Here is a 27,865-nt window from a genome sequence, read left to right on the forward strand (position 1 = left end):
TGAATCTTCTCTTCTGTTCTAAGGACAGTTGTCTTTGGATTTGGGGCCTACCCGCGTGACTCCAGGATAATCTCATTTTAAGATCCTTAACTGGTCCAAGTGGAGGCACAGAGGCTCAGAGAGGCCGAGAGACTGCCAGAGGTCACACAGCTGGTGGTGGAAGGTGAGCCTGGACCATCCCCTGTGCTCTCCACCTTTGTTCCCAGGGATGTAGCCCAGACTGGGTTGGAGGGGTGTTTTGTGGGGCCCACACTGCGATTAAAAATTTTACTTAAGTAACTTGGCAGCCAGCATTTAAAGGCGGGTGGATTTGCACGGAAATCTAGATTTCTAGGTGTTCATGACAGTTCGTTGGGTGTGTTCCTCGGTGAGCTGATGTCTGCTCGTCTCGGTGGGACAGTGCTCTCCAGCTGTGTGACCGAGGGCAAATGACGCCTGTCCGGGCCTTGGCTTCCTCATCTGTAAAGCGGGGACAGTCCTAGCCCTGGCCACGCAGATGTTGCTCCGAGGGACACACGGTTTGGTGAATGGGGGGTGAGCAGGCCCCGCCCAGTGCGTGTTCAGCTGTGCCGGCTGTCGCCATCGATTTCCAGTCTCTTTCTGGAGTAAATTCAGAGTTCGTTCACAGAGGCTGTCCATGGTCCTGGTGATGGAAGAGTTCCCAGAGGAAAGCGGGGCCATCCGAAGCCCCTGGGGATTCTGACCATGCTGAAAGCCTTAAGCACACGGCAAGCATCCTGCCTCAGTGTCCCCATCTGTCAGGTGGGGTGCTGTGGGCATCCTCACGGCCGAGGACTGGATGAGCACAGTGCTTTGGGTGCTGCCTGCTCCCGGCGAGAGCCCGAGGATGGTGGTGGTGGGGACGGCGAGGCAGGGCGTGCCCCGGACACTTGGAACAGGAGGGTGGCAGACGCGCGTGGCCCGGGGAGGGGCAGCAGAGGGGCTGTGGTGGGGGGCAGGGGATGGGGAGGCTGTCCTTGGCAGGCAGCCTGGCCCTCACCATCCTCTTCCACAAGACGCGAGCACTGACGTCGCTGACCTCCAGGCTTCCTTGTGGCTGGGACCTGAGTAAGTGTGGGGGAGCTGTCAGCAGTCGTGGCCACCTGTGTTCTTGGCGAGGAGGGAAGGAAGGTCAGGGTCTGGGACAGAGTCCAGCTGAGGCTCGAGATAGCCTTCAACCCTGGAGGACAGTGTCGGGAGGGGCTTCTCGAGCCCTCTTCGTGGTTTTGCACGTAATAACCAGCGACCTTGCATTTCTGCAGCGTCTCTGACTTCTCGGGAGCTCTCACACCCATCCTCTGGCTGACCCACTGCGGGGAAGCAGGGCGGGCTCCAGGTGTGTCTGCCGCGTGGACAGGAGCCACACTAGCAGGGAACCCCCCTCCTCTAGCCACGGGGGCTTTGCCTTCTTCACCAGCTGCCTCCTTAGCCGCACCAAAGGGCTCAGGGGATTTCAGTCCCCGTGGACGGATGGGACAGGCCGGTCCCATGGGCTCTGGGCAGCCCTGTTTGTGAATCAGCCGAAGAAGTGATCCTGATGGGGTGGGAGGGGAGGGGGGCCACATGCTGTGAGAAGGAGGGGTGCTGGGTCCTGAGTGATCGGAAAGGTTGCTCATTCTTTTGGCACATGTTCGCTGAGCACCTTACTGTGTGCTGGGCCCTGGCAGTGTGGACTGCGGTTGTGGATGGAGCTGACCGGGCCCCAGTCTCAGTTACCGACATTGCAGCAGGAGCCACGGCCCGTGCACAAGCAAACAGAGATGCTCACCAAGGCCGTCCGAAGGGGGCAAGGCTGGTGAGTTGACCTCAGGCTCTGGTGGGGTGGTTGGGCGGGCCTTTTCGAGGAGGAGTCAGGCATGGGAGCAGCTTGTTGGGGAGAGGGCACAGCACGTGCAAAGGCCTGGAGGTGGGAAGTTGCTTATGTAGTGACGGAAGAAGAACGGGCCAGTGGGGCTGGAACTGGGGAGAGGCAGGCTGGGTCCTTGTAGGACATGATGAGAAGTTCAGACTTGGTTTCAGTTCGTTTGGGACACCCTTGGAAGACAGGAACGGATTTCAGATTTCTTCTGCAGAAAGAAGAGCCACTTCACAGAGCCACTGGGTTGTCCAAAAGACTGTTCTTGGGGTGGGAGGGAAGGAGATCGGGGGGGCTCTCACACTTCTGTTTGAGGGGTGTGGGGCTGCAAAGAGACCGGCTAGGGGAACGATCAAGAACAGATGGACAGTGTGGCCTTAAATCTGGCCTTACATTCCTGGTAGGACAGCTCAGCAACAAAAACGAACAGACGGGGCAAGGATGTATTAGAGATTTCTCCGGAAAAGATGCACGAACGAATGCAAACGAAAACCACAGCGATCCCACCGCACATCCACGAGGATGGCTCGTACCAAAAAACCTGGAAGATCGCCAGTGTTGGCGAGGGTGTGGAGAAACGGGTGCCCTTGTGCCCTGTCGGTGGGGATGCGGCATGGCGAGGCTTCTGTGGAAACCCGGGCTTGGGTTCCCGGAAAAGTTAAACACAGAATTACCGTGTGACGCAGCCGTTCTCCTGCTGGGCATGTGCCCCCAAAGAATGGAAAGTGGGGACGCGGGCAGGTTATTTGCGCACCTGTGTTTGTAGCCGCATGACCCCAGCAACCCAGGTGCCCACAGACAGAGGAGCGGTCAAAGTGAGGTCCCTCCAGCTGCTGGAATGTGATTCAGCTTCGAAACAAGGCAGTTCTGCCTCTCCCCCCCCACCCCCCCACCATAGATAAGCTCAGGAGACCTGGTGCTCGGTGACGAGAGCATCTGGCTGTAAGAGGACCCACACCTCAGGAGTCCGCTCGCACGGGGCAGCCAGAGGGGTCTCAGGGACAGAGACAGGATGGGGGATGGAGGCACCAGGGGCCCGGGCGCTGGTGTTTCCTGGGGACAGTTTGGGCAGGTGAGAAAGTTCCAGAGATGGATGGTGACCTGGGTTGCACAACACCATAGATTTGCTTGATGCCACTCAAGTGTGCCCTTAAAATCAGTGAAGTTGGTAAATTTTTTTTTAAAGATTTTATTTATTTATTTGACAGACAGAGATCACAAGCAGGCAGAGAGGCAGGCAGAGAGAGAGGAGGAAGCAGGCTCCCCGCTGAGCAGAGAGCCCGATGCGGGGCTCGATCCCAGGACCCTGGCATCATGACCTGAGCCGAAGGCAGAGGCTTTAACCCACTGAGCCACCCAGGCGCCCCGAAGATGGTAAATTTTATGCTATTAAAAAAATTGTGGGGCACCTGGATTCTAGGTAGAGAGACGAGGTCTGCTCAGCTGCCCAGAAATCCCCTGGGGCGTGCACCCCTTGGGCTTGGGTCCATTTTGGGAGGTGAGGGAGTGGGGCTCAGTGGTGGGTCAGTCCCTACCCAGCCAGGAAGCTTCCTGGGACCCCCAGGAATGCCAAGTGGCTCTGACCTCTGCTGTCCCCCTTCTGTCCCCCGACCAGGGAACCTGCTGGCTTTTTGAGGGGGGCTTTGGCCCCCTGGTGTGGGAAGAACGCTCCTGCTTCTTAGACCATCCCAGGGCAGGGGAGGCTGGCCTTCCGGGGCTCCCTGATGTCCCTGGCTAGGGGTGTGGCTGGCTGAGATCTCTTTGGAGGTGTGCCTCAACCGAGGTTCTGACACCCTTGTGTCGCTGTCGAGCAAGGCTGTCCTTGTGGTCGCTGAAGTCAGGAGGGGGCAGCAGCAGGTCTGCAGCGGAAGGCGCTTGTTGTCCCGACTCCTTTGTGAGAACAAAGGCCCCCCCACTGCACAACTTAAAAGAAGCCACCCAAGAGTGTGTCCTGCCCTGGGTTTCTTTTAAGGCAGTCAGGCGGCAAGTCAAGTGTGGGGTGGGGGGTGTGGTGTCCTACGGGGAGGGGGCGGGAGGGGGTGTGGTGTCCTACGGGGAGGGGGCGGGAGGGGGTGTGGACCCAGCGTGCCAGGTGGCATGCTTTAAGAAGACAGTGGGCCTCTGTCACCGTGGGATCTGGTCCACCTTGTCCGGCCGGGGTCTGGTCCTCTGGCCGCAGGCAAGAATGTTCCAGAAAGGAAGAGGCACCTGGGCCGCAAATGTCACTCTGCCCTGGCGCAAGGGTGTTGCCAGGTGTGGAGGGGGCTGTGTGGGAGGAGGCCACATATCTCTGAGTGGGGTGTGGGAAGCAGGATACTTGTCCCCCCGAGTTGTCTACATCCTAATCCTGGAATCTGTGAACTATTAGCTCATGTGGCATAGGGGACCTGGCAGATGCAATGAACTCACAAGTCTCCAGGTGGCAGGTGATCCTGGGTTTTCTGGGTGGACATGTGACTTTCTTAGCATTGTCCTCATGGTCTCATGATGGCTGCCACAGCACCAGACATCACCCATATATCATTCAAAGCCAGAAAGAGGGAGGATACAATGGGAGGGCTTTGTTCTTTTATTGTCACAAGGGTCCTTAGAAGAGAGAGGGAGGGACGTCAGAGAGGATGTGATGATGAGGGCAGGGTTTGGAGGGACGGACTTGGCTTCTGGAAGCTGGAGCAGGCAGGGAAGTGGATTCTCTCTGAGAGCCTCCAGAAACAAGCAGCCCTGCTGACCGTTTGATTTTAGCTCCATTTTGGGGTGAGACCCACTTTGGATTTCCGACCTTCAGATTGTAAGAGGCTAAATTTGTGATGTTGTAGAGTGTACGTTTTTGACAAAAACTTGTCAAAAACAACTTGTCAAAGCAGTGCCAGGAAATGGACCCAATGAGTCTGCGTCCACCAATGCTGGAGAAATAAAATGACAAATGAATTCTGGTTTGGGGTTAAGCAAAATATTTAAACTTAAAATAATACTGTGGGCTTTAATATATTTATTATTGTAAGCATTTCAGTATTGTTTTCAACGACTTTAACGTTTGGGAAAGACATATGTGGGCCCACAGTTTTACTTTCGCCTCGAGCTCTGATACAAGCTGACCAGCAGGCTTGTGAGTGGGTCTGACTTGCTGTGAAATAACTTTCTATTTTAGAACAGTTTCAGAGGTCTAGGAAAACTGGGGAGAGAATACAGAGTTCCCACATTCTGCAAGCCCCGTGTCCCCCACTCACACCACTTACTATGGTCCACACTCTGTTCCGCTTTCCTTAGGTTTTCCTTCCTACCCTTTTTCTGCTCCGGAAGTCCACCCAGGAGACCATGTCACATCTGGTCACAGTGTCCCCTTGGGCTTCTCTGGGCTGTGATGGTTTCTCAGACTTTCCTGGGTTTTGGTGACCTGGATAGTTAGTGATTTTGTAGGATGTCCCTCTTTCGGGATTTGTCTGATGTTTTTCTTGGGATTAGACTGGAGTTCTGGGATTTTGGGAGGAAGACACACAGGCAACGTGCGCCTCTCACCATATTACGTCAGCATGGTGTCACTGTTGGCGCAGGTCCTGTTTCTAGTCCCTTTTGCACAGATGAGAAACTGAGGCCCAGGAAGTTCTGCCGGGCTCCTGCTGGGAGGTGGCGAAGGGCAGGGTGAGAAGAATGCAGGGAGGCAGGTGTGGCTGTCGGGTTGGGGCCCCTCTGCTTGTAGGGATGGCTCCACGCCTCTCCTCTTCCTCCTGGGTCCCCGACAGCCTCCTTGCTGGTCTCCTGGAACTCAGATCTGGGGGGACGCCAGCATCTTTCTGGGCCTCTGTGGGCTGAGGCTTTGCTTATGACCTTCCAAGTGCTCTCCTCCGCTTGCCACATTTTTGTTTTAGTTTTTTTCTTTTTAAAAATCAGAATTTAACATCCGTACAGGAAAGTACACGGTATCGGTGTAGATGTCGGTGAATTTTCACATAGGTTTGCCGAGCTCGTCTGGATCACCTGCAGGTGGCTGTTCTCCACCCTCCCTGTCGGTGTCAACCCTGCGGTACCGCTGTCCCCCACCTCTGTCACCAGAGATCGGCTTTACCCGCTGGCCGGATCGTCGCGAGAACAGATTCCTGCTGCCCGTTCTCCTCGGTGCCCACCTTTGTTGGTTGGTTCCGTGCTTGGCTCATCCGTGTCATTGTGGGCATGCAGGGTCCACTCCTTTTCTCTGCTGGGTGCCATCCTGTGGCGTGAATGTCACCCTTTTCATCCTTTACCTTGTCTATGGACATCTGTGTTTCCAGTTTGGGGCTGCTGTGGGCCCTGGTGGACATGGCATTTGTACATGGAGGGACCTGTGTTTTCATTCCTCTGGGGGAAGCCCTAGGAGGCGGCCTGCTCTCTCTTGTGGGGCAGAAGTCTGCTCCACTTTTGCAGATAATGCCAATGTTTTCCAGTGACTGTACCTCTTATGCTTGCACAATACAGTATACAAGCATTCTAGTTGCTCCATTCCGGGTCAGCGATGCTGTCGTCAATCTTTCTTGTGTTAGCTATTCTCATGTAGGCTGGAGGATCTCACTGTGAGTTTTATGGACACTTCTCTGATGACTAGGCTGCCCAGGATGGGTGCGGTGGCTCCATGAAATCAGGGGATCCTAGTCTCCTATCTTTTCACTCCACCGTCCTTTGTTTGTGGTTTCTGTTCTCAAGGCTGCCTCATGATCCAATGAGGCTGCTCCAGCTCCGTCCATCATGACTGTGGTCTAGGCAGCAGGTGGGGGTCTTGTCAACAAATATATAGGAATTCCTAACATCGATAATGCCAGGAGGATAAAACAGGGTGGTGGAAGAATGTGACTGCGGAAGGGCTGTTTTAGAAAGGATGGTCTTCTTTTCCTTTTCATTCACTGCTGTAGTCTGCAGACTTAGAACAGAGCCTGACGGGTAGTGGGAACTCAGTAAATATTGTTGAGGTGATGAAGAATATTCAGGGAAGGTCTCATTGAGAAGATAGATTTAGAGTTAAGAAGCAAGGGGGTCACCAGTGAAGTCGTGGGAGGGAAGATTGCCCCAGAAGCACAAGCAGTCAGTGCAAAGGCCCTGTGGCAGAAGCTTGCCTGTTGGGCTCCCCAGCAATGAGTGTGGTGTGGCTGGAGCAGAGTGAGCGAGGTGGTTGATACAGGGGGGAGTGATTGCAGTGGTTATAGAGAGCCTTGTAAATCCCTATCAAGGACTTGGATTTTATTCTGAGGTAGATAGGGAGCCATGGGAGGTGTTTGAGCAGGGAAGTGACATGAGCTGACTTATCTTTTAAAAGTATATGGGGAGAGCAGACCAGGGGCAAGGGGAGAAGCTGGAGAACCAGTGACGAAGTTAGCGCGTTGGTCCAACAAGCAGTGCTGGGTCCCGGGTGGTGTTGGAGAGAAGTGGACGGACTCCAGCTGAGTCTCGGAGAGAGAGCAGCCAAGACGGAAGGGTATTAAGTGGGAGGGAAGTTGAGGAGTCATGGATGGCTCAACTTCCTCGCTGAAGAAACTCACCCCATTGTCTTAGCAAACCACTCGGGTTTCCTATAAAAAGCTTTTCTTTTATTTGTCTTCCCTTTAAAATCAAAAGAGTTTGGAACAGTAGTCAAGGGTGTGGTGTTCCCAGGTTCCAGACTGACTCAGCCCGTGCTGCGGTCCTCCCTGAGCTCCAGGGCAGCCTGGGGCAGGGCGCGCCTCCAAGCCCAGGGATGCAGGAGGTAATCCAGGGTGGGCGGGGTGCTGGTCCCGTCTCCAAACTGGGCCATGTGTGCCAGCTGGCCTCCTGGCTCCCGGGCCTGGAGGTGTGTTTCCTCTGGAGCCTGTTTCTTCTTATCACCAGGGGAGGGATTAGGTTTTGCAATTCTGTGGTCAGGTCAAGTTAATGATTGTTCTGTGAAGCTTCCCTGAGCCCCGGGAGCGGTGTGAGGCCACGGCCCGTGTGTGGGTGCAGAACCGGCAAGTTGGTCTCTCCCTCTCCCTGTGACCTTGGGGAGGCACTTGGCCTTCAAGCCTCAACGTCTGTATCTGTGAAATGAGCCTTAGCAAATTCGGTGAGGCGAAGTCGCCAGAAGTGTGTTGTTACCTGAACAACATAGATCCAAACAGTTGATAGGACTTGCCGGCGCCCTGCGTGTCCCCCAGCTTCTCAGGGCAGAGTCCCGTGTTGTTTCTCTCTGTGTCTTTAAATTCCTACCATCGCATCTAGCACAGGGTGGGTGATTGTGAATGGGACGAGTGCACAGTCATAATTAGACCAGGCAGGCCTGTTTCAGGCAGTTTTGGAGGACTTCCTGGAGGAGGTGGCACCTGCTGAGTGGGGTTTTGGACTTGGGTGTTGGGGGCATCCTAGGCATGGGGGCAGGGACTGTGGGAGGCCGTGAGCTGAGCCGCCTTTCCAGAGTGGACTTGGGTGGGAGAACGAGGTGGCGCCTTGAATGCCGAGCACAGGAATTCATACTTGAAGGTGGACGGGAGCCTAGTGATCATCGCGGCTGCCTCATATTGAGCACCTACTGCATGCACTTGCTGTGTACTGACCCTAAATCCCATCTATGACTCTGCCAAGTGGGGTCTGTTCCTAAGCCCATTTTACAGACGAGAAAGCTGAGGCCCTGAGGTGTTCCTGGAGGCCTCACAGCTGGGAAGGTGGAGGTGGGTCCAGTCGGGTCTGTGCCGCTTCTAAGAAGATACTGCAAACCCGAAAAGTGAGTGCTGGTGTGTGATCTGAAATTTTCTAGGGACCTCATTTAAAAAGAGCCACATAAAAAAAGGAGTAAGAAACAGGTGAAATTAGTGTTATTTACCTGATACGTCCAAGATCCCCACTCAGCCTGTGGATCAAAATAAAACCAATCATTGACGAGATAAATGTATATTCTTTTTTTTTTTTTTTTCTGGACAAAGCTGGCCTCTGGCGGGCGCCTGGGCCCAGCTCCGCAGGACTGGACCCGTGTCGGGTGTTCAGGTCCGGGCCGAAGCCGGCGGCTGCTGGACTGGACAGGAAGGTCCACGCCGACATCCAGCCGGGCACTCCCGGCACACCACCAGCCCCTTCTGCAGACGAGGGATTTCTGGGTCACCTGGGCTGTGCGCCTTGGGGATTTATATATTGAGCTTCTTGAACAGAGAAAAGCCCGCCCACGTGTGTGTTAATTAAATGAAAAATAAGAGATCCCACTCCTGGAGATGGCACACCCATCTGGAATAGCGGAAATTTTTTTTTTCCTTAACATGGCAGCTGCTTCTGGAGACTGCAACTTCTCCTTCAGCCTCCGTTGGAATGCCGTCTCCTCTGAGAGGCCCTCCTGGACTGCTCTGTTGGACAGATGGGTCCCGTCCCGCTCCATCTGGCTTTATTTCTTCCCAGTCTGCATCAGGGCCGGATGTTCCGTCCCACGGGGTTCTGCTGATCAGGGCCGTTGCTGGTTTCTTCTGTGGGGCATCGCCTGTGCTCACGATGCTGCTGGGCCCCCGGCACGTGCCCAGTGAGTCTTTGGGGTACCGGGGAATGGTTGGGGTGCGTGGTACGTCTTTCCACGATTGTCTGGGGGCCCGGATGTCATCCCGATCTTCCTGCCTGGCAGCGAGCTGGAGGGCCCTCATAGGGGTCCGCGGGCGTGCTGAGGAGCACGGAGGTGGGCCCGGAGCCTCCTGCTGAATCCTTCCCCATTCCCCCTGGCATCAGGGGGGTGCGGATCGACCCTGGGAGCTTTGGGCCAGGATGCCAAGCCGGCTGGGTGTGGGTTCAAGTGACACTCTGGTCACTTAGCTTTGCCTTGACCTTAGCCCCTGTATTGGGCTCAGTAGTGCCCACAAACCCCTCCCCGCCAAAAAAGATATGTCCCGAGTTCTAACTCCTGGTGCCCGTGAATGTAACCTTATTTGAAAATAGGGTTTTTGCGGATGAAATTAAGGTAAGGAGCCCTCCCTCACCCCAGCCCCAGGTGTGCCTTTGTTAGAGCAGCCCCCGGGGAACGTGGAGTCCTCCCGGCCAGCGAGGTATGCTGGGTGATGGTTCCCGAGTGTGGTGTTCGCCGGGGTCTCGGACTTCCTGGCTCTTGGGATCTGGTGGGAAATGCTTTTCTGGTCTCTGAATGAGGTCACATGCTTTCGCCACGGGTGGCCAAGGGACAGTGAAGGCTCTGGGAGTCACGAGGACCCTCTCAGCCTCTGCCTGCTCCCTGCTCACGGCTTATCCCAGCCATGTGCTGGAGGCCAGCCCGGAGGGCTTAGTTTCCCGGAGCAGCAGGCGCGTGAATCCCGGGCCTCTTCTTGCCTTTCCTGGGCCTCTCTGTGAAGGGCAGGGCTGACCCACAGCTCCCCGTCTCCACGTTGGGACTGCTGTTCTGTCCCTCCCTGGGCAGTGTCTGGGTCTCCCCCCTGCCCAGCCTGGGGAGGAGATGGGGGCAAATGGAGGAGCCTGCGGAGCCCACCCTTAGATGGAGGGGGGCCTGGCCTGTGAGGTTGCAGCTCACGAAGCCAGAGAATTTCACCACATTTGTAATTTTAAAGATTGACTTAATTGAAACATAGACTGATAGCTAAAAAGTAATGTATGTGACATTGTCATTTTTGCCGTCCCGTTTCCCCTGAACTGCTGTTCCAGCCCAAGCTGGGCCCCAAATAGGCCATGCTCTCTATGTATTTGGAAAAAACAAAACAAACAAACAAAAAACTCTCTCAAGTAGGAGCTATTTAAAACATATTCAAAGGAGGAAGCTGATAATCACTCTCCCGCCATTTCCAAGTCGGTATTAGTTGTCCCAGAGTTCACACTGCTTGTTGGCTCCTCAGAAACGTGCGGAGTGTCTGCTGGGTACCAAGCCGTGATCAATGAGCAAAGCCGGTGAAGGTGAGGCTCTGAGCCAGCAGGGAGACAGAGGACAGTAGATGTAATTATAGGTGACAAGGACCATGAGAAACACAGCAGGTGAAAGGGAGTTTTAGGGTGGATCAGGTGAGAGATTTGCCTATGTGGCCACCTTGGGAAGAACATTAGAGGCAGAAAGTGCAAAGGCCCCGGGGCAGGAGTTTGCATATATACAGGACAGCAGGGCGCCAGTGACTGGGCTGAGTGAATGACAGGGATGGGGCCGGATGCAAGGCCCAGAGAGGCCACAGGGGCCAGACCAGGCCAGTATTAAGATGGCAGCTTTTTTGTTCATTTTATTTTCAAGACATCAAAGGTTGCACATTAGTTTGTATGTTTGACAAATTCCTATAAAGAGGCCTGACCGACTGTGTCTTTCTGCAGCTTGTCTGTTTTCACTCACGTCTTTGCGACTTCCCCCAGCAGGTCTGGTCCGTTTCTTCTGCCTGCTGGGGTGTGTGCAGAAGCCCAGCTCCGAGCGGGCTGCGGAATGGCGTGGGTGGGCGAGGCCCGTATCTTGCTGCCAGGAGGGGAGAGGATAGGAATTCTGCGTCTCTCCGGACCTTGTGTTAGCGGACGCACAGTTTCTGTCCTGTGACTGGCTCCTGTTACTCCGTGCACTGTCCTCCGGCTTCATCGGTGTGCAGACCTGCCTTCCCCGTGAAGACGGAGTCAAGTCCTCGGATCGCAGTGAGCACACGTGTGCTCACACGCATGCCTTTTAACAGGTGTGATGAAAACATTCTGTCTCTTGATTTTTGGTTTTACAAGGGAGGTGTAGGCATTTGATAAAAGTTGAAAAGCGGGCATGTTACGGACGCAGCTTGGGAACATCATGCCCGGGGAGGGAAGCCCCGTGGGGTCTCTCTTGCACCTCTACCTGTTTTAAGAAATTGGGTGATACAGGGGGCGCCTGGGTGGCTCAGTGGGTTGAGGCCTCTGCCTTCGGCTCGGGTCGTGATCCCAGGATCCTGGGATCGAGCCCCGCATCGGGCTGTCTGCTCCGTGGAGGGCCCGCTTCCTCCTCTCTCTCTGCCTGCCTCCCTGCCTACTTGTGATCTCTGTCTCTGTCAGATGAATGGATAAAATCTTTAAAAAAAAAAAAAAAAGAAATAAAAAAGAAATTGGGTGATATGGATGTAAATGGACGACTCGTATCGGACGCCTCGAGACATCCGTAGCATCATATCGGATGTGTATTGGAAAAAAAGGCAAATCCGTGGAGACAGAAAGTAGACGCGGGCGTGTGCCAGGGGCTGGGGGAGTGACGTGACTGCTAGTGGGCAGAGGGTCTGGTTTTGGGGTGATGAGTGTGTTCTGGGCTTTGACCGTGGTGGTGTTTGCACAGTTCTGCACGCACCTCCACACCCTTGAATTAGACCCTAGGAAGTGGGTGAATTGTATGGTATGTGAATCGTACATCATTAAACCGTCAAGAAATGGTAACATCATGTTTTCACGGTTCATCGAGAACGTTCCTCCTTTTTAAGTGTGCAGCCTGATGCCTTTTGTGTCTCTTTTTTTTTTTTTTTTTTAAGATTTTATTTATTTATTTGACAGAGAGACACAGCGAGAGAGGGAACACAAGCAGGGGGAGTGGGAGAGGGAGAAGCAGGCTTCCCGCTGAGCAGGGAGCCCGATGCGGGGCTCGATCCCAGGACCCTGGGATCGTGACCTGAGCCGAAGGCAGACGCCTAACGACTGGGCCACGCAGGTGCCCCCCAGATAGTCTCTTGATGCCATTTTGCAGTCGGTCGCCTACCTCCACCTGAGCCCTGTGGCCACCACTGATCTGGTTTCTGTCCCTGTGGTTTTCCTTTTTCCAGATGTCCTGTGGCCGGACTCAGGCAGTGTGTCGCTGTTTGCTTTGCTTGGGGCTTTTGTTACTTAGCATGTGCCCTGGAGGCTCATGCCGGGGGTGGACTGACCAGCGGCCGGTTCCGTTTGTGATAGAGCAGTGCCCCCCCATTGTTTCGTTATGTGGTGGTTTATTTCTCTCTCGAGGGACACGGGAGTTGTTTTAAAAAATGTTTTGAGACCATATTTGTTATTGATGGGCATTTAGGGAGCCACAGTTTCCTGGCCGGGTCACAGGCTATAGCCCCTGCCAGGAATTCCCTCCCTGTCGTCTTTCCCTGGCCAAGTCCAACTCCCTTCTTGGGCGCTTGACTCCCACATCCCCTCTTCCAGGCAGCCCTACTGACTGTCCAGGAACGGGCTCGGAGGGTTGGGTGGGAGGAGAGGCAGTGGCGGCCTGCGAGGGCTCACGTTGGCCGTCTCTTCCAGTCTTTGTGTTCCGGGCCGTGGTCTTTGACCTTGGGGGAGGAGGGATCAAGTCAGCCACGACAGGTGAAAGGCCACGAGCCTGGAGGGCAGTGCTATCTGATCAGCTGCTCCGTCCGGTTGCCTCTCCTCAGACGCAGATCAAAATCCGTGCAAAGTCTGTTCCCACCTGCGGGTGGGGGTGGGTCACTGACAGGGACGGGGAGGAAGACAAGTTGGTCACTTCCAGCCAGGCGACTCCCTGACTGTCCAGACTCCCGGGGCTCTGCCATACCCTGCTCTAAGCACTTCACTGGAACAAACTCATTTCAGCCTCACACCGGCTCTGTCGTCGTGCTCGTTTTGTGGATGAGAAGACTGAGGCTCACAGAGGAGCGGTGACTTATCCACGGTCACCCAGCCAGAGGGCAGAGCTGGGTCGTTGAATGCTTACTCCCTGTGAGCGGGTGAAGGGGGTGGACCCCCTAGATCCTGGAAGCCCCTTCTGTTGGAGACAGAGAGGGACACATGGCTTTATCTGGTGACACATTTATCTGGCCGTGATTTGTCTCCAAAGCAGAGTGAGCCGGAGAGGGGAGGAGGGATTCCAGAGTTCTGAAGACGGCTCTGGGTCCAGCTGAGAAACGGCTGGGGAGCGAGGCAGGAACTGGAAACTATTCTGTTTTGTTTTGTTTTATTTTATTTTATTTATATGTTGAGAGAGTGAGAGCGAGTGGACACATGGGATGGGGAGAGGGAGAGAGAATCCTAAGTACGCTCCCCACTGAGCACAGAGCCCGATGCAGGGCCCCTTCTCAGGACCCTCAGATCACAACTGAGCTGAAATCAAGAGTTGGACGCTTGGGTCACCTGGGTGGCTCAGTCGTTCAGTGTCTGCCTTCAGCTCAGGTCGTGATCCCAGGGAACTGGGATCCAGCCCTGCATCGGGCTCCCACTTCTTCCTCTCCCACTCTCCCTTTCTGTTAAATAAATAAAAATCTATCTATATTTATTTATTTGTTTATTTTAAACATTCGTGTATTTTTAAAAAGATTTTTACTTATTTATTTGACACACAGAGAGATCACAAGTAGGCAGAGAGGCAGGCAGAGAGAGAAGGGGAAGCAGGCTCTCTGCTGAGCAGAGAACCGGATGCGGGGCTCAATCCAAGGACCCTGAGATCATGACCTGAACTGAAGGCAGAGGCTTCACCCACTGAGCCACCCAGGCGCCCTTGTCTATGTTTTCAAAAGAATCTCTTGTGTGTGTTTTTTTAAATGATTTTATTTATTTATTCATGAGAGACAGAGAGAGAGGCAGAGGCAGAGGGAGAAGCAGGCTCCCCACTGAGCGGGGAGCCTGATTCGGGACTCGATCCGAGGACCCTGGGGTCATGATCTGAGCTGAAGGCAGACGCCCAACCGACTGAGCCACCGGGGCGCCCCAGAAACTGTCTTTTTAAAAACCACTTAGTTGAGGTATGACTGACATTTTAAAAAACTGTCCAGGGGTGCCTGAGTGGCTCAGTGGGTTAATAAGCCTCTGCCTTCAGCTCAGGTCATGATCTCAGGGTCCTGGGATCGAGCCCCGCATCAGGCTCTCTGCTCAGTGGGGAGCCTGCTTCCCTTCCTCTCTCTCTCTGCCTGCCTCTCTGTCAACTTGTGATCTTGGTCTGTCAATTAAATAATAAATAAAATCTTAAAAAAAATAAAATCTTTAAAAAAAAAGTCTCTCCGCATTTAATGTATACAACTTGATGAGTTTGCAGATAAGTAGACACCCTGGGAACCGTCCCTGCAGTCTACGTGTGAAGATACGCATCACCTCCCAAACTCTCCGAGTGATTGCTATGTTTTAGTTACGCAAGACGAGTAAGCCCAGAGATTTACTGAACCCCAGAGTGTCGCCGCTTAACAAGACTGCATCCGAGGCTCAAATATTTGCTAAGAGGGTAGATCTTACGTTATGTGTTTTTATCACACACACACACACACACACACACACACACACACACACACACACGAAGGAACTGGGACGGAAGTCGCGTTTCCTCCTAGCAGAGTTGCCAGTGGAAGCCAGGACAGGTGGCCGACCCCTAGTTACTAGCCCTTTGTGTGTCTTTTCAGTGGGGCGGGGGTGGCGGAGATGGCGTGACGGGACCACCTCCCTCTGTCGCTCCTCCCCGTGCACCTGTTGGAAGATTTGAGGATTTCCGTCCTGGGTCCACCACACTCCTGCCCAGCAGCCTCTCTCCTGAGGTTGAATTCCACGCATCAAGCCTATGCCCATGGGGCCTGGAGGGTCCTGGTGTTGGACCTGCTGTGTGGGGCCGGGGGAAAGCCACCCAGCCGCGCCGCACCTCGGTTTCCCCCTTAGGGACACAGGAGGTCACCTTCCTCCGGGAGATCAGGCGGGTGAAGTGCCAGCTGGCAAAGGTGTGGCCGGTGAGCCGAGGCGTGTCTTAGATTGGCTCCGGGGTGTGCTCGATTTCGAAAAACGAATGGCTGCTATTGAAACAATACCGTGATCTCACAGATTCTTTGCTGCTTTGTTCACATCACATTTATCAGTCGCTTTTATTTGCATGTGTTAGAGGCTCAGGTTGTAAGAGTGATCGTGCGGCTTCCATGGCCGGTAGGAAGATGTGTTGATCAATGAATTATTATTATGATACCCTGGAATCTGGATTTTATGGGACATCTTCCGTTTTTTTATTCTTGGCAACGAGTTCAGCTTTTCTTCATTTAAATGTCATGTTGGTGAAATGAGGAATGGCTGAGGCTACTGGCGCCCGTTGTATAGATGGGGAAACTGAGATTCAAGAGGTGATTGTCTTGCCCATGTGGCTTTGGGGTCTAGCTGCCTCCAGATCCACTCCTTCCCAGAGTCTGCTGGCTGGGGACATGGGGCCGAGCTGGACCAGGCGACTCCTCTATCTTCTGCCTTCCCCCGGAGCCTCTGCCCTTTGGTTTTGGCTGTTTGGGGACAGTAGAGGTGACTGGCTTTGTTCTGGAAGGCCGTGTTCAAAGGACCATGGGAGGTGATGTAAGCTACCCTATACACCTCACTCTGTGGTATTGGGTGTCCATCTGATGGGCTGGGGCACTCTGCCCCACCCAGGCTTTGAGCCTTGTGGTGCCCGTGATGTGGCCAGGCTGGGGGGGGGAGGATTGGGTGGTCCTGGGGGGACCTCCTTGTGACACAGGGACTTGCAGAGCTGAAGAGCCAGGCAGGGATGAGAGGCCAGTGTATCTGATAGACAGGCTGCAGACCTGTTTTCTTCCGCTCTGTCTCAGCACCACCCTGCCTCAGGGCCTTTGCACTGACCTTGCTTCTATGGGGGATTACCCCCCCACCAAATCCTTGTGTTCCGTTCACTGCCTTTTGTTTTTATTTGTGTGTGTGTGTGTGTGTGTGTGTGTGTGTTCCTTCTGTCTTTGCTTGTTTCCCCAGAGTGACTACTCTGTTTGAAGCTGCAAGTCCCCCTCCCCATCCCTGCCTCTCACACAGCACACATTGTACCTTCCTGTTTAATACCTCCCTTTTCCTTGCTAGATTAGAGACCCCGCAGAGTTGGGAAACGGGGTCTGTCTTGTTCACTGTTTTATCCCCAGCCCTTGGAAGGTTGCCTGGTATATGGTGGGTGCTCAGTAAACATTTGTTGAATGAATGAATGATACATTTGGCCACATGAAGCCCATATTCCTAGAGTCCAGCCCCAGCTACCTCCTGGTCTCTGATCAGGCTACCATTACTAGAACATGTTTACAAAAGTAGCAGCAGGGATATGTTCCCTGTGGACTGACCCTCGGGGGGAGCAGCGTGTGTGGAGAAGTTTCTCTCTGCCTGGGGACCATCCCCTGACGTGCCGGTGGGACTGGGCCGTGCAGGCCGGCTCTGGGCAGCCATTCTAGCTGCGCGGTGGGGTGGGTCCTGGCGGCGGCCCCGCTCACCCTCCTCACAGGCGTCTTTGTTTTTCCCCCTGCAGAATGTGCGCATCGACCCCAGTAGTCTGTCCTTCAACATGTGGAAGGAGATCCCCATCCCCTTCTACCTGTCCGTCTACTTCTTCGACATCGTCAACCCCGACGCCATCCTCCTGGGGGAGAAGCCGCAGGTGCGGGAGCGCGGGCCCTACGTGTACAGGTGAGGATGGAGGGGGCTGGACTGGGCCTCCCAGGTGGGCCGTCTTAGTGGGTTTGGACCCCATTTTACAGGTGAGGAAACTGAGGCCCCCAGGAGTGGGGGGTTTGCTTAGGGTCAGTCTGCTTAGGGTCAGTCCCATGTTCTCATGGTTGAGACCGTGCACTGTGCAAAGCGATCTCTTAGGTTTAAACCGTGGCTTTCTGGGGGCACCCGGGTGGCTGCCATTAAGCATCTGCCTTCGGGTCTGGTCGTGATCCCAGGGTTCTGGGATCGAGCCCTGCGTCGGGCTTCCTGCTCAGTGGGAAGCCTGCTTCTCCCTCTCCCACTCCCCCTGCTCATGTTCCTTCTCTCGCTGTGACTCTCTCTGTCAAATAAATAAATAAAATCTTAAAAAACAAAACAGAACACTGTGGCTTTGTGGTTGCAGGCAAGGGGCGTTCCTTCCCTGGGCCTCAGTTTCCCCATCTGTAAACTGGGGATGACAGGTTCCACCATGGGGTGGTTGTGAAGACTGGATGAGCTAGTGGGAAGCCCCGAGTACAGAGCCTGGCATGCAGTGAGCGCCCTGTAAACATTTGTTGCTGGCGTGTTCTTACCACACCTGCCACGGCCCCTTCTCTGGATCGCGGTCTTTGGGAGAGCGGAGCAGGTTTCCGAGAGATGAGGGAGGACTGTTCCGGGATAAGGCCTGATTCCCGGCTCCTGCCCATTTTGCCCTCGGGGATGACCCCGTCACAGAACTCCCGTCCCTGCCAGGCTCGTCTGTGGAAGGCATCTGTGTCAGAGCTGGCCCTGGCTTGCCAAAGTTCATGTTCATTTCTTCATTCTGGAAGTATTTACTGGGCACCTCCTGTGGACTAGGCACTGTGCCAGTCCCTATTAAAGGCAGACCCAAGCCCCCGCCCCAGAGAGCTGACATCGATGGGAGACAGTAAACTCATGGACATATCAGGTGGCCATAAGTGTGGTGAGAGCGAGGAGGGGGAAGCATGGAGGGTGCCAGAGGGAGGGGCGTGGGCAGGGTTGGTCTAACTGGAGGGTCATGGAGGACCTCTGCCAACGGGACACTCCCCTAAACGTGGGTGGTGAGAGGGAGGTGCCACTGTGTAAAGATATAGGGGGCCCCCCAGGTAGAGCTGGCAGCTGGTGCAAAGGCCCTGAGGCAGGCAGAGTCTGGTAGTCTGGGAAGGAGGAGCCCTGAGTGGCTGGCGTGGTATGAGTGAGGGGGAAGGTGGCCGAGAGGAGGCCTGAGCGTTGGACGGGTCGGTGGTGAGGATCTTGGAGGCCACATTTAGGAGCTTGATTTGATCCTGTATGCAGAGGAGGGCTATCGGGGAGAGAAGGACATGATCTGATTTCTCCTTTTTGAAGATTCTCTGGCTACTTTGTGGAGAACGGATAGCAGACAAGAAGGAATAACGACGGCAGTGGCGTAAAGCGGCTGAGGCTTGCGCGGTGCCTTCTGTGCCGCGGGCTGCTGCTTGGTGGCTTGACATGGGCTGACCCACTCAGGGCTCACCACAGCCCTACAGAATGGGGCTTGTTATCACCCCCACCCCCATTTTATAGATGGGAAAATGGAGGCCCTGGTAGTAAGTGATGGAGACAGGTTGGGAGCCTGGGCCCTCTGTCTCCCGAGTGCACGTTCCGAGCCACTGTGTTGTGCTGTCTCCCTCAGAGAAGCAGGCGCATGCATGGGGGAGGCTGCTGTGAGGGACGGTGGCCCCTGGCCAGGGGGAGGGGTGTGTCGGGATTTGGGTGCTCTGTGGGGTAGCTCTGATGAACCTCACAGAAGCCCGCAGTAGGCTGAGGGCAGGCAGCTGAGGGCCCCAGGGCTCCCGGCGGGCGCCCCATCCCCGTGCGACTGGGGATCTGCTGATCACCGGCTTCACCGCCTGCAGGGAGTTCAGGCACAAGAGCAACATCACCTTCAATGGCAATGACACGGTGTCATTCCTCGAGTATCGCAGCTTCCAGTTCCAGCCCGACAAGTCCCATGGCCTGGAGAGCGACTATATTGTCATGCCTAACATCCTGGTCTTGGTAAGTTTGCCCCTTGGCTGTGTCCCTTATCCCAGCCCTCATCCTTGTGCCTGGGGTTTCCATTTCTCATCCTGCCCGTCCCCCTTGCACGGGCCACAGGGAGGGGCACGGGGGGCAGCCTGCGGTTTACGGGACCCTAAACCCATGCAAATCCTCCTGTCTCTGGTTTGGGGGTACCGGCCAAAGTCCTTGTCTTTCCCATCTGACTCTACAAATCTAGACTCTAGAGGTACTAGTGGGGGACTACACAGGGCTCCCCCAGGCCGAGTCCTCATCTGGCCTCTTCGCAGGCAGGGCCTCCGTGCTCCGTGGGTAAGAGTTATAGTTGTAGCTGGATTTACCGACCTTTGGCGCTGTGCGCCGGGATCCCCGAGCCCACCTGGGGGCTTGCTGACTCACTGGGAGGGCTCAGGGACAGCGGACAGTCCCGCCCGTGGCTCTGATTTATTACAGCAGAAGGGCGCAGAACCAAAAACAGCAGAGGGAGAAAGCGCATGGGGTGGAGGCCAGGTTCCCGCCTCCAGTGTCTTCTCCCAGGGGAGCCACACAGGACACCCTTAATTCCCCCAGCAACAAGTCATAATGGCGCCCGGGAAGGGTTGTCACCACGGAAACCCCGAGAGACTCCGTGCCCAGGGTTTTTATTGGGGGGGGGTCACGGAGGCACCTTCCATCTGGCACGTACCAAAGTCCAGATCCCCCAGAAGGGAGGCAGGTGGTCAGCGTAAAGTGTGCTGTCTGTACACACGGTGCAGACCCCGTGAGCCACCCCCGCCCCCAGTCAGAGAGTGGTGGGAGCTCCCTCGAAATCCCAGGGCCTGGACGCTGGTTGAGGGCCAGCCTTGCCGGCAGGCCTTTCTAGAAAGAGTGGCCTCAGGCCTGTTGGGTTAATTTCTTGCTAACACTGTGTTAGCACTTAGGGCTTGGGGCCCTTACACGTATTACCTGTTTACTCGTCGGTGACCCTGGGGCTGGCGCTGGGCTGCGCTCTGGATCCGAGGCGAGCTCACCTGCCGAGTCCACTGGACGGACAGAACAAAGAATAAACACACCTCGCAGCCTTACAGCTGCACCCTTCCCCCCAGCCCCATGCGTGAGTGTTGCCCGTGCAGTCACCTGCCGCCACCGACGAGGCTGGCAAAGACTACGTGATCGTGCCCCAGGTAGCACGAGCATTCGTGGAAACAGACGCTCTCGCGTGCTCTCGGGACGCACGGAACGGGTGTGGGCAGCGGGAAGGGGGTGACGTTGAATAGAAATTGCACACGCCTTTGACCTCAGAAACTTCGTCTGTAGGAATGTGTCCTCTTGGTAGAACCGCACAGATAAAAGATGTTTGCACTCAAGGATATTCAGTGCCACAACCCTGTCAGAGCAAGCTTCTAGAAACAACCTGGAGGTTGCTCCGTCGTCTTTCATTGTGGTGATTTATTACAGGGTGGCCCGGAGGGGGCCGCGAGGTCTAAGTGAGGGACGGCAAGGTGCAGAATGTACGCACGGCGCTAGAGCGTATTATTTATTTATTTATTTATTTACTTATTTTTTAATGTTTCGAGCAGAGCCGGCAAACTTCCGTCAAGGGCCAGATAGTAAATGAGTTCGGCTTTGAGGACCACCTGATCTCTGTTGGAACTGCTGATGCAAACCCAAAGGAAAATGTGTGGCGATGTTCCAGTAAAACTTTATTTCATATAATTTTCCTGTTTTTTCCAACAGTCTTTTTCACTTCCCCAACTATTTGGGAAAAAAAAAAAAAATATATATATATATGTATATATTTTTTTTAAAAAATATATATATATTTTAAGATTTTATTTATTTGCTTGACAGAGATCACAAGTAGGCAGAGAGGCAGGCAGAGAGAGAGAGAGAGAGGAGGAAGCAGGCTCCCTGCTGAGCAGAGAGCCCGATGCGGGGCTCAATTCCAGGACCCTGCGATCATGACCTGAGCTGAAGGCAGAGGCTTTAATCCACTGAGCCCCCCAGGTGCCCCTATTTAAAAATATATTAAAAAAAATTCTTAGGTCTCAGACTGTATAAAAATGAGCTGGCGTTGGCCCACGCACCGTAGTTGGCTGGTCTCTGGTGTGGGTGTCCCTGGAGGAACACCCAAGAGCCCATAGCAGTGGGTAGCCTTGAGGGAGAAGAATGCAAATGGGAGGGTCAGGGGTTGGAGAGGGACATTTATTCTATAGCCTTTTGTGATTAAAAAAAAAAAATCGTGTGTTTATTCCCTTTTCAAAAATGATTATAATGGTAAGGAGATCCCCTGGTGAGTTCCCAAGGAACCAGACCTCGTTGGCCCAGGTTTTAGGAAATGCTGGCTGTGTTCACTTTCCTGCTTTTGGATGAGGTGCCTTCAAAAAAATAAACCAAGTGCCAAGATGGTGTCTCCAGAGGAAAGAGGAATTAGAAAATAAATTCACCTGCATCCTCAGCACCCAGATATTGGGGAGAACAGGTCTTTGGGACACTTGGTATTTGGGAGGGAGATATCAGGAAGTGGAGTTGAGTCTTCATTAAGATTGTTTTGGTTGCAAGGTGACAAAGGCACTTGAGACTCCGTGCCCAGGGTTTTTATTGGGGGTGGTCACGGAGGCACCTTCCGCCTGGCACGTACCAAAATGCCAGGTGGAGCACAATGAAAGGTGCTCCAAACTGGCCTAAGCAAAAAGGGAACTTACGGGCTCATGTTACTGAAAGGGTGAGGTTTCAGGTATGGCTTGATCTAGGGTGCAAATCGAGTTGCACAGATCTGTGCCCTGCTCTGGTGGACCTCAGGGTGGATACAGCCTTCAGGGAGGGCAGCAGGAAGCTCTCCGCGCAACCTGACAGCCCCAGGGGAAAGTTTCCCATGTCTTATGGCTCTGACTGGGCCACATTACACATTCTCAAGATAGTCACTGTAGCTGGAGGGAAGAACATTTCTGATTGGCCAGACGCCTGCCATGTGCTCGCCTCTGCGACTGGGGATGGAGTTAACGTCACCTGAATCCACTAACACAGGTTACTGAAGGATTAGGGAATCTTCTGGGGACCTTCCTAGGCCTGACGTTCATATCCCCTGATGAACTCTGCCTCAGGCCTGGCTTAAAGTCCAGGATGCATGGACCCGTGGTGTTCAGCCTGTAACGTGTGCTGTCCCCTCGCTCTGCAGGCCGCGGCGATGATGATGGAGAATAAACCCATGAGCATGAAGCTGATCATGACCTTGGCGTTCAGCACGCTGGGGGAGCGCGCCTTCATGAACCGCACTGTAAGCGAGATCATGTGGGGTTATGACGACCCCCTCATACACCTCATCAACAAGTACCTCCCAAATGTGTTTCCCTTCAAGGGCAAGTTTGGGCTATTTGCAGAGGTAAGCGTGGCTCAGCAACACGTCCAGGGCCTGGAAATGGGGGCTAGGATCGGGGGGTGGGGGTGATGGGTTATAAATGGCAGAAAACCCAACTCACACCGGCTTAAGAGAAATAGAGAATGTATTGGCTCATACGTCTGAAAACTCGAGGTAGAGATGGAGATGCAGCCTGACCCAGGCTCAGAAGATGCGATTGGGCTGAGTGTGGACTGCTGGGGGCTGCTGCTGGGGGAAGGGGGAGAGGCTGCTGGGGAGGGGAGTCAAGGATGTTAACTACGACCTTGCTCTGAGCTGCCTTGTTTCCTCCTTCCTTCCTTCCTTTCTTTAAGATTTTATTTATTTATTTATTTGAAAGAGTGAGAGAGAGAGAGAGAGAGAGTGCATGAGCAAGGGGAGGGGCAGAGGGTGAAGGAGAGGCAGACTCCCCGCTGTGCAGTGAGCCTGATGCGGGGGCTTGAGCATCAGACACTGGGATCATGACCTGAGTTGAAGGCAGACACTTAACCGACTTAGCCCCCCAGGTGCCCCTGCCTGCTTTTTTCTTGATCTTGATCCCTGGTCACCTGGTAGTAGCTGGGCTCCTGAGCCGTGATCTGATGCAGAGTCTGACCCTTGACCCCTGGTCACCCGGTAGTAGTTGGGCTCCTGAGCCGTGATCTAATGCAGAGTCTGACCCCTGACCGTGGCTCCCTCCACCAAAGGTTTGGGTGAGCCCTCTGGGTTACTCCAGAATCAGCCTCCCCTTTGGGCTCTGGTGACCCGTCTTGGGGGAAGCGGAAGGAGAAATTATGTTTCTGTACTTGACACATGATAGATAGTACATATTTAACCAGGATGACAGGTTCTGAGTTTGTGGATAAGTTGGCAAGTTTGGAGCGACAGGATTCCTTTGAACACATCTTGTAAACTTGTAAACACGTTAAAGTTATTACAAAGTGAGTAGCGTGCTTATAATATATGTTTGGGTATAATGGAAACCCTGAAATAACATTCCAACAGTGACTGTCCAGTGTTGACATGGTGTCTTTATATCCTTCGGGGATCTAAAATTCTACCCTGCTCTGCCATCCTTACAGTGTGGTTTTCGTGCTCCAGGTTACCACATAGCCCAGTATGGCTGCTAACGCACCAGCTACCACACCCACATTCCAGGATGCACAAGAGGAAGGAAGATGGGGATGGTTGGGGATGGAGAGGCAGGCAAGGGAGTTGAGGACAAAACCGCATGTCCCAGCTGTCTCCCTCCTTGGGAGGGAAAAAACCAACTTCTACTTTCCTTTGGCCAAAACTTAGTCATGTGGCCACACCTTAGAAATGTAGCCTTTTAGCTGCTGTGCTGATGCCCTAAGGTTTGGGTTTTGTTACGAAGGAGCGAGGGGAGGATATTTTGGATACTAACTGGCAGTCTCTGATATACTTTGACTCTACTGATTATTATTCTAGTGTCCTTCTGGGGGAGCCTTTGTTATTATTATTAATAATAGTATTAATAAAGAGTAGCATTTGGAGTTCCTACTGTTTTTCAGGCACCGCTTAACAGTGTTGACACACTCACTTTTGCACTCCCATTGTCTCCAGGCTCCTGTTCGTGTCCTCATGGAGCTCAGAATAGGCAGGTGACATGACACAGACATTAGGAGGCCAGAGCAGGGCTTCGAACTGGTCCCTGCCCTGGAGCCTGTTTGCCCAACTAGTCGGTAATCTGTTTCACCATTTGGCTGGTAAACAACCCTACTGAGTTCTTAACATGTTTTCCGTTCCTTGGCCTCCTCAGGGGAAACACGGTGCTTCTAGGTTTTGCCCTGTGGTTTGTATGCTTTGCGTGTCTTTGCTGTGAATTAGGCATCCGTCTCTAGGAAAGAGCCTCAAGGTGCCGAAGCCTGGGGCTTCCGATCCAGAAAACGCTCAGTAAGCCTTGGGTCCGGTATCGGTTAGGATAGACCAGGTCGTGCTGTGTAACAAGCAGCCCCAGAATGTCAGCAGCTTGAACCAGCGAGATGATTCCTTGTTTGTATGCCACGTCCGTGTGGGTGACCAGGGGGCCCTCTGCTCTTTTTGGTCACTCAGGGACCCAGGCTGAGGGAGGCAGCAGCTTGGTACATGCTTCCACGACCCCTACGCAGTGGCAGAAAGAACGGTGACCTGTGCATGCGCTAGTCCTAAACTTTCCACCCGGAAGTGGCATGCCCCCATCTGCTTCTTTTTCCTTGATTGGAGAGATCACATGCCATACTTCATTTTTAGTTGCGGGGTGGGGGGGTCATTCTGCTATCATCTGGGAGGAGAAGCCGACTCTCCTTGAGTCAGGAAGGGAAGGTGGGATGCTTCCTAGGAGGGACACTGCCACCCAGGGAGTCCCCCTTCTAGAAAGCCCTCCTCCTCTTGGTCCCCAGGCGCTGGGGATTCAGCAGTGAACATGTTATCAAGGCCCCTGTGCTCTGGGTGAAACGGAAAATGGCCTCGAAATGGGTGGGCTTGAGGGCCAGGCCCCAGGGCCTTTGCCCCTGTCCTGAGTCTTAAACATGCTGGTCTCTGTTGCCGTTCACAGCTCAACAACTCCGATTCAGGGCTCTTCACCGTGTTCACGGGGGTCAAAGACTTCAGCAGGATCCACCTTGTGGACAAGTGGAACGGACTCAGCAAGGTGAGGGCGAGGGCGATGGCCCTCCTCTCTGGGGCTGGGCGGGACAGCGGGGGCGGGGTCACCCGGCTGGTCACCTGCACTGTGCCCCTTGTCCCTATTGCAACTCGGGAAGGTGGTCACATCTGTGATGGAGAAGCCCTCGGAGTCGGGGGTTCTGCCTGTGCTTAGGGCTCAACTAGCTCTTGGTTCCCGATGGATGGGTGGGGAATGGAAACTCTACTTATTTGGCGCCTAGTGTATACCAGGAAGTGAGTTATTTCTTTCCTTTTGTTCTTAATTTACGAAAACACTTCAAAAATACGACACTGATGATATAACCACCCACTGTGTTGAAAGATACTACCGAGTAAAAACAAAAACAAAACACCCGAGAATCACAGGAAGACATTCACATAAAAAAACAATAGGGACACATCTCAAGTGCCCTTTGCACCTCCTCCCAGCCCAACCCTGCTGCTCCCTGGAGCACAGAGGCACCCAACAGTGCACGATATCGGGCATGACCTTCCTGTCCACTTCGGCCCATTCCACGCCCGTGTGTGTGCAGAGAAACGTGGTGGGTTTGCTGCTTCTTTGAACATGATGAAATCATATATATATTTTTTAAAGATTTTATGTATTTGACAGAGGGAGATCACAAGTAGACAGAGAGGCAGGCAGGCAGAGAGATGGGCGGGGGAAGCAGGTTCCCCGCTGAGCAGAGAGCCCGATGCGGGACTCGATCCCAGGACCCCGAGATCACGACCTGAGCCGAAGGCAGCGGCTTAACCCACTGAGCCACCCAGGCGCCCCACGATGAAATCATATTACATACATTGTTCTGCACCTGCGTTTTACACCTTTGTTGTTTTTTCTCGTTACGCGTGCCCATGAGCGAGCAGGTGCGCGGGGCCGCTCGCACGTCCCCGGCGCTCACCACGGTGACCGCTGCCAAGACCTGGGCTCTGGGGTCCAGGGACACCCCCATCCGTGCTCAGAGTGACCAGGTCCCCGTTTGCAGCCGCAGTAACCATTCCCAGGGGAGACCCTGCGACATCCTGGCTTGCTGTTCACCTGTGCCCCGGGTCGGGCGTGTAGTGCCCGAGAGCGCGTTTCTGGGAGCCGTGGCTGAACTAAAGGGCTGGGTCTCATCGCTTCCCCGCAGGTCAGCTTCTGGCATTCTGATCAGTGCAACATGATCAACGGGACCTCGGGACAGATGTGGGCGCCGTTCATGACTCCGGAAACCTCTCTGCAATTCTACAGCCCCGAGGCTTGCCGGTAATGGCTGGGACGTTCCGAGGCCTTCTGGGGCCTCCCGGCAGCGGAAATCACCTCTGTGGACGCTCAGAGCCTGATCGAGTGGCTTTTGGCGTGCCCTTGGGAAGCGGTTTGGCTCTTTGTGTATTTGTTGGCCCTCGGCGCTGTCCTGAACTGTCCTCAGTTGCGCCACAAAGAGCCAAACCGCTCGTGCTGCTTTGGCAAGACCCAGAGAGGCCCCTAGCAGCGTGGGGCTTGGCATGGTGTGGTGGTGGGGGCGGCAAGAAACCATTGGGTCGCGGGGATTGCTGGGGATCAGGCAAGCCTGGGCCCTCTGGGGCATCTGTCCAGCTGCCCTCATGCCCGCCCAGATGCTGAGAGCTCTTGATGTCTCTCCTGCGACACTTGCAGGACCAGAGTGTGGCCTCAGAAGCTTGCTTGGGGCTGACGGATTCCAGGGGCCCCAGGGCAGGGGAGACTAGACCGTGGACCCTAGAGCCCATCTCTAGGTATTGCCCGGCCCTCAGCTCCATTAGGGCCACTCTGGAAAAATCTTTTACTTGGGGATTCACGGATGTGAACTCTGACTCCTCCGCCTTCCTGGCAGACCTCTGTGGCGGCTGGCTGGGTCAGGTGCTGCGGACAGGGTGGAGAGGGGATGGGCCCCCTCCTGTTCCGTCCTGACCCTGACTGGGGCAGGGGGAGACTCACACAGACACACGTGCAGGCCAGCGTCAGGAAACCTGAAGTGCCCGTGCAGGGCGCGTGTGTTCACTTTTTAGAATTAGACATTTCGACCCAGAGAAGAGTAGCGAGAGTGTGCCATTCCCCTTGGTTTTGGGAGTTGTTTCCTTTTTGGCCCCAGGTGCCCTGTCCCCAGACTGCCTGATGATAGCTGGCGGTCTCCATACTTAAGCAGACGTTTTCTGGAAACAAGGACATTCTCTTGCGCAATCACGTTACCCTCTCCGGCTGCATAAGGCTATTGTCTGGGCCGGTGCTGTCCACTCCCAACGTGGTGCCCGTCCCCGTCTGCAATCTTAAATTTTTGAGTGGCTGTGTTAAAAAAAAAAGGAACGAGAAGTAGGTGACATTAACTTTAATGACAGGTTTTACCTGACCCACTGTATCCAAAATGTTACCGTTTCAGTGTGTAAACAGTGTCCTGTGTTACAGAGAAGTTTCACATTTTTTTTTCCTATCCAGTGTAGAAATCTGGAATTTATTCTGCGCTGACAGCGCGTCCCACCCACAACGCCACCTTCCAAGGGCTCTGGAGCCCTGTGTGACAGTGGTGGGGGGTGGGGAGGGCGGCACCGTTGTAATCCAGAGTCCAAGTCCAAGTTTCCATGTACCTTTGAGAAATACAGCTGGGTGAATTGGGTGGGGGAGCGTGTCACCACAGCCTCAGGAGAAGTGACCGTGGAGTCACCCGTCATCGTGAGAACGGCAGTCT

The 27,865-nt window shown here is 54.3% G+C and overlaps 1 protein-coding gene across 2 annotated transcripts in view; it reads left to right on the forward strand.

Annotated features, from left to right (window-relative positions):
* The window catches only part of LOC111156379 (scavenger receptor class B member 1), a 68,924-nt gene that overhangs the window by 18,421 nt on the left and 22,638 nt on the right, over window positions 1-27,865 (forward strand). For both annotated transcript variants that reach the window (XM_022517212.1, XM_022517213.1), the window contains exons 2-6: window positions 16,965-17,122; window positions 19,024-19,165; window positions 22,323-22,526; window positions 25,075-25,170; window positions 26,315-26,430. In XM_022517212.1, coding sequence (XP_022372920.1) covers window positions 16,965-17,122; window positions 19,024-19,165; window positions 22,323-22,526; window positions 25,075-25,170; window positions 26,315-26,430 — 716 coding nt within the window. The remainder of the gene's footprint in view (window positions 1-16,964; window positions 17,123-19,023; window positions 19,166-22,322; window positions 22,527-25,074; window positions 25,171-26,314; window positions 26,431-27,865) is intronic.

Source organism: Enhydra lutris, unplaced genomic scaffold (genome assembly GCF_002288905.1).
Source record: "Enhydra lutris kenyoni isolate GAN:26980312 unplaced genomic scaffold, ASM228890v2 scaffoldscaffold46, whole genome shotgun sequence".
In the NCBI taxonomy this organism is placed as follows: domain Eukaryota; kingdom Metazoa; phylum Chordata; class Mammalia; order Carnivora; family Mustelidae; genus Enhydra; species Enhydra lutris.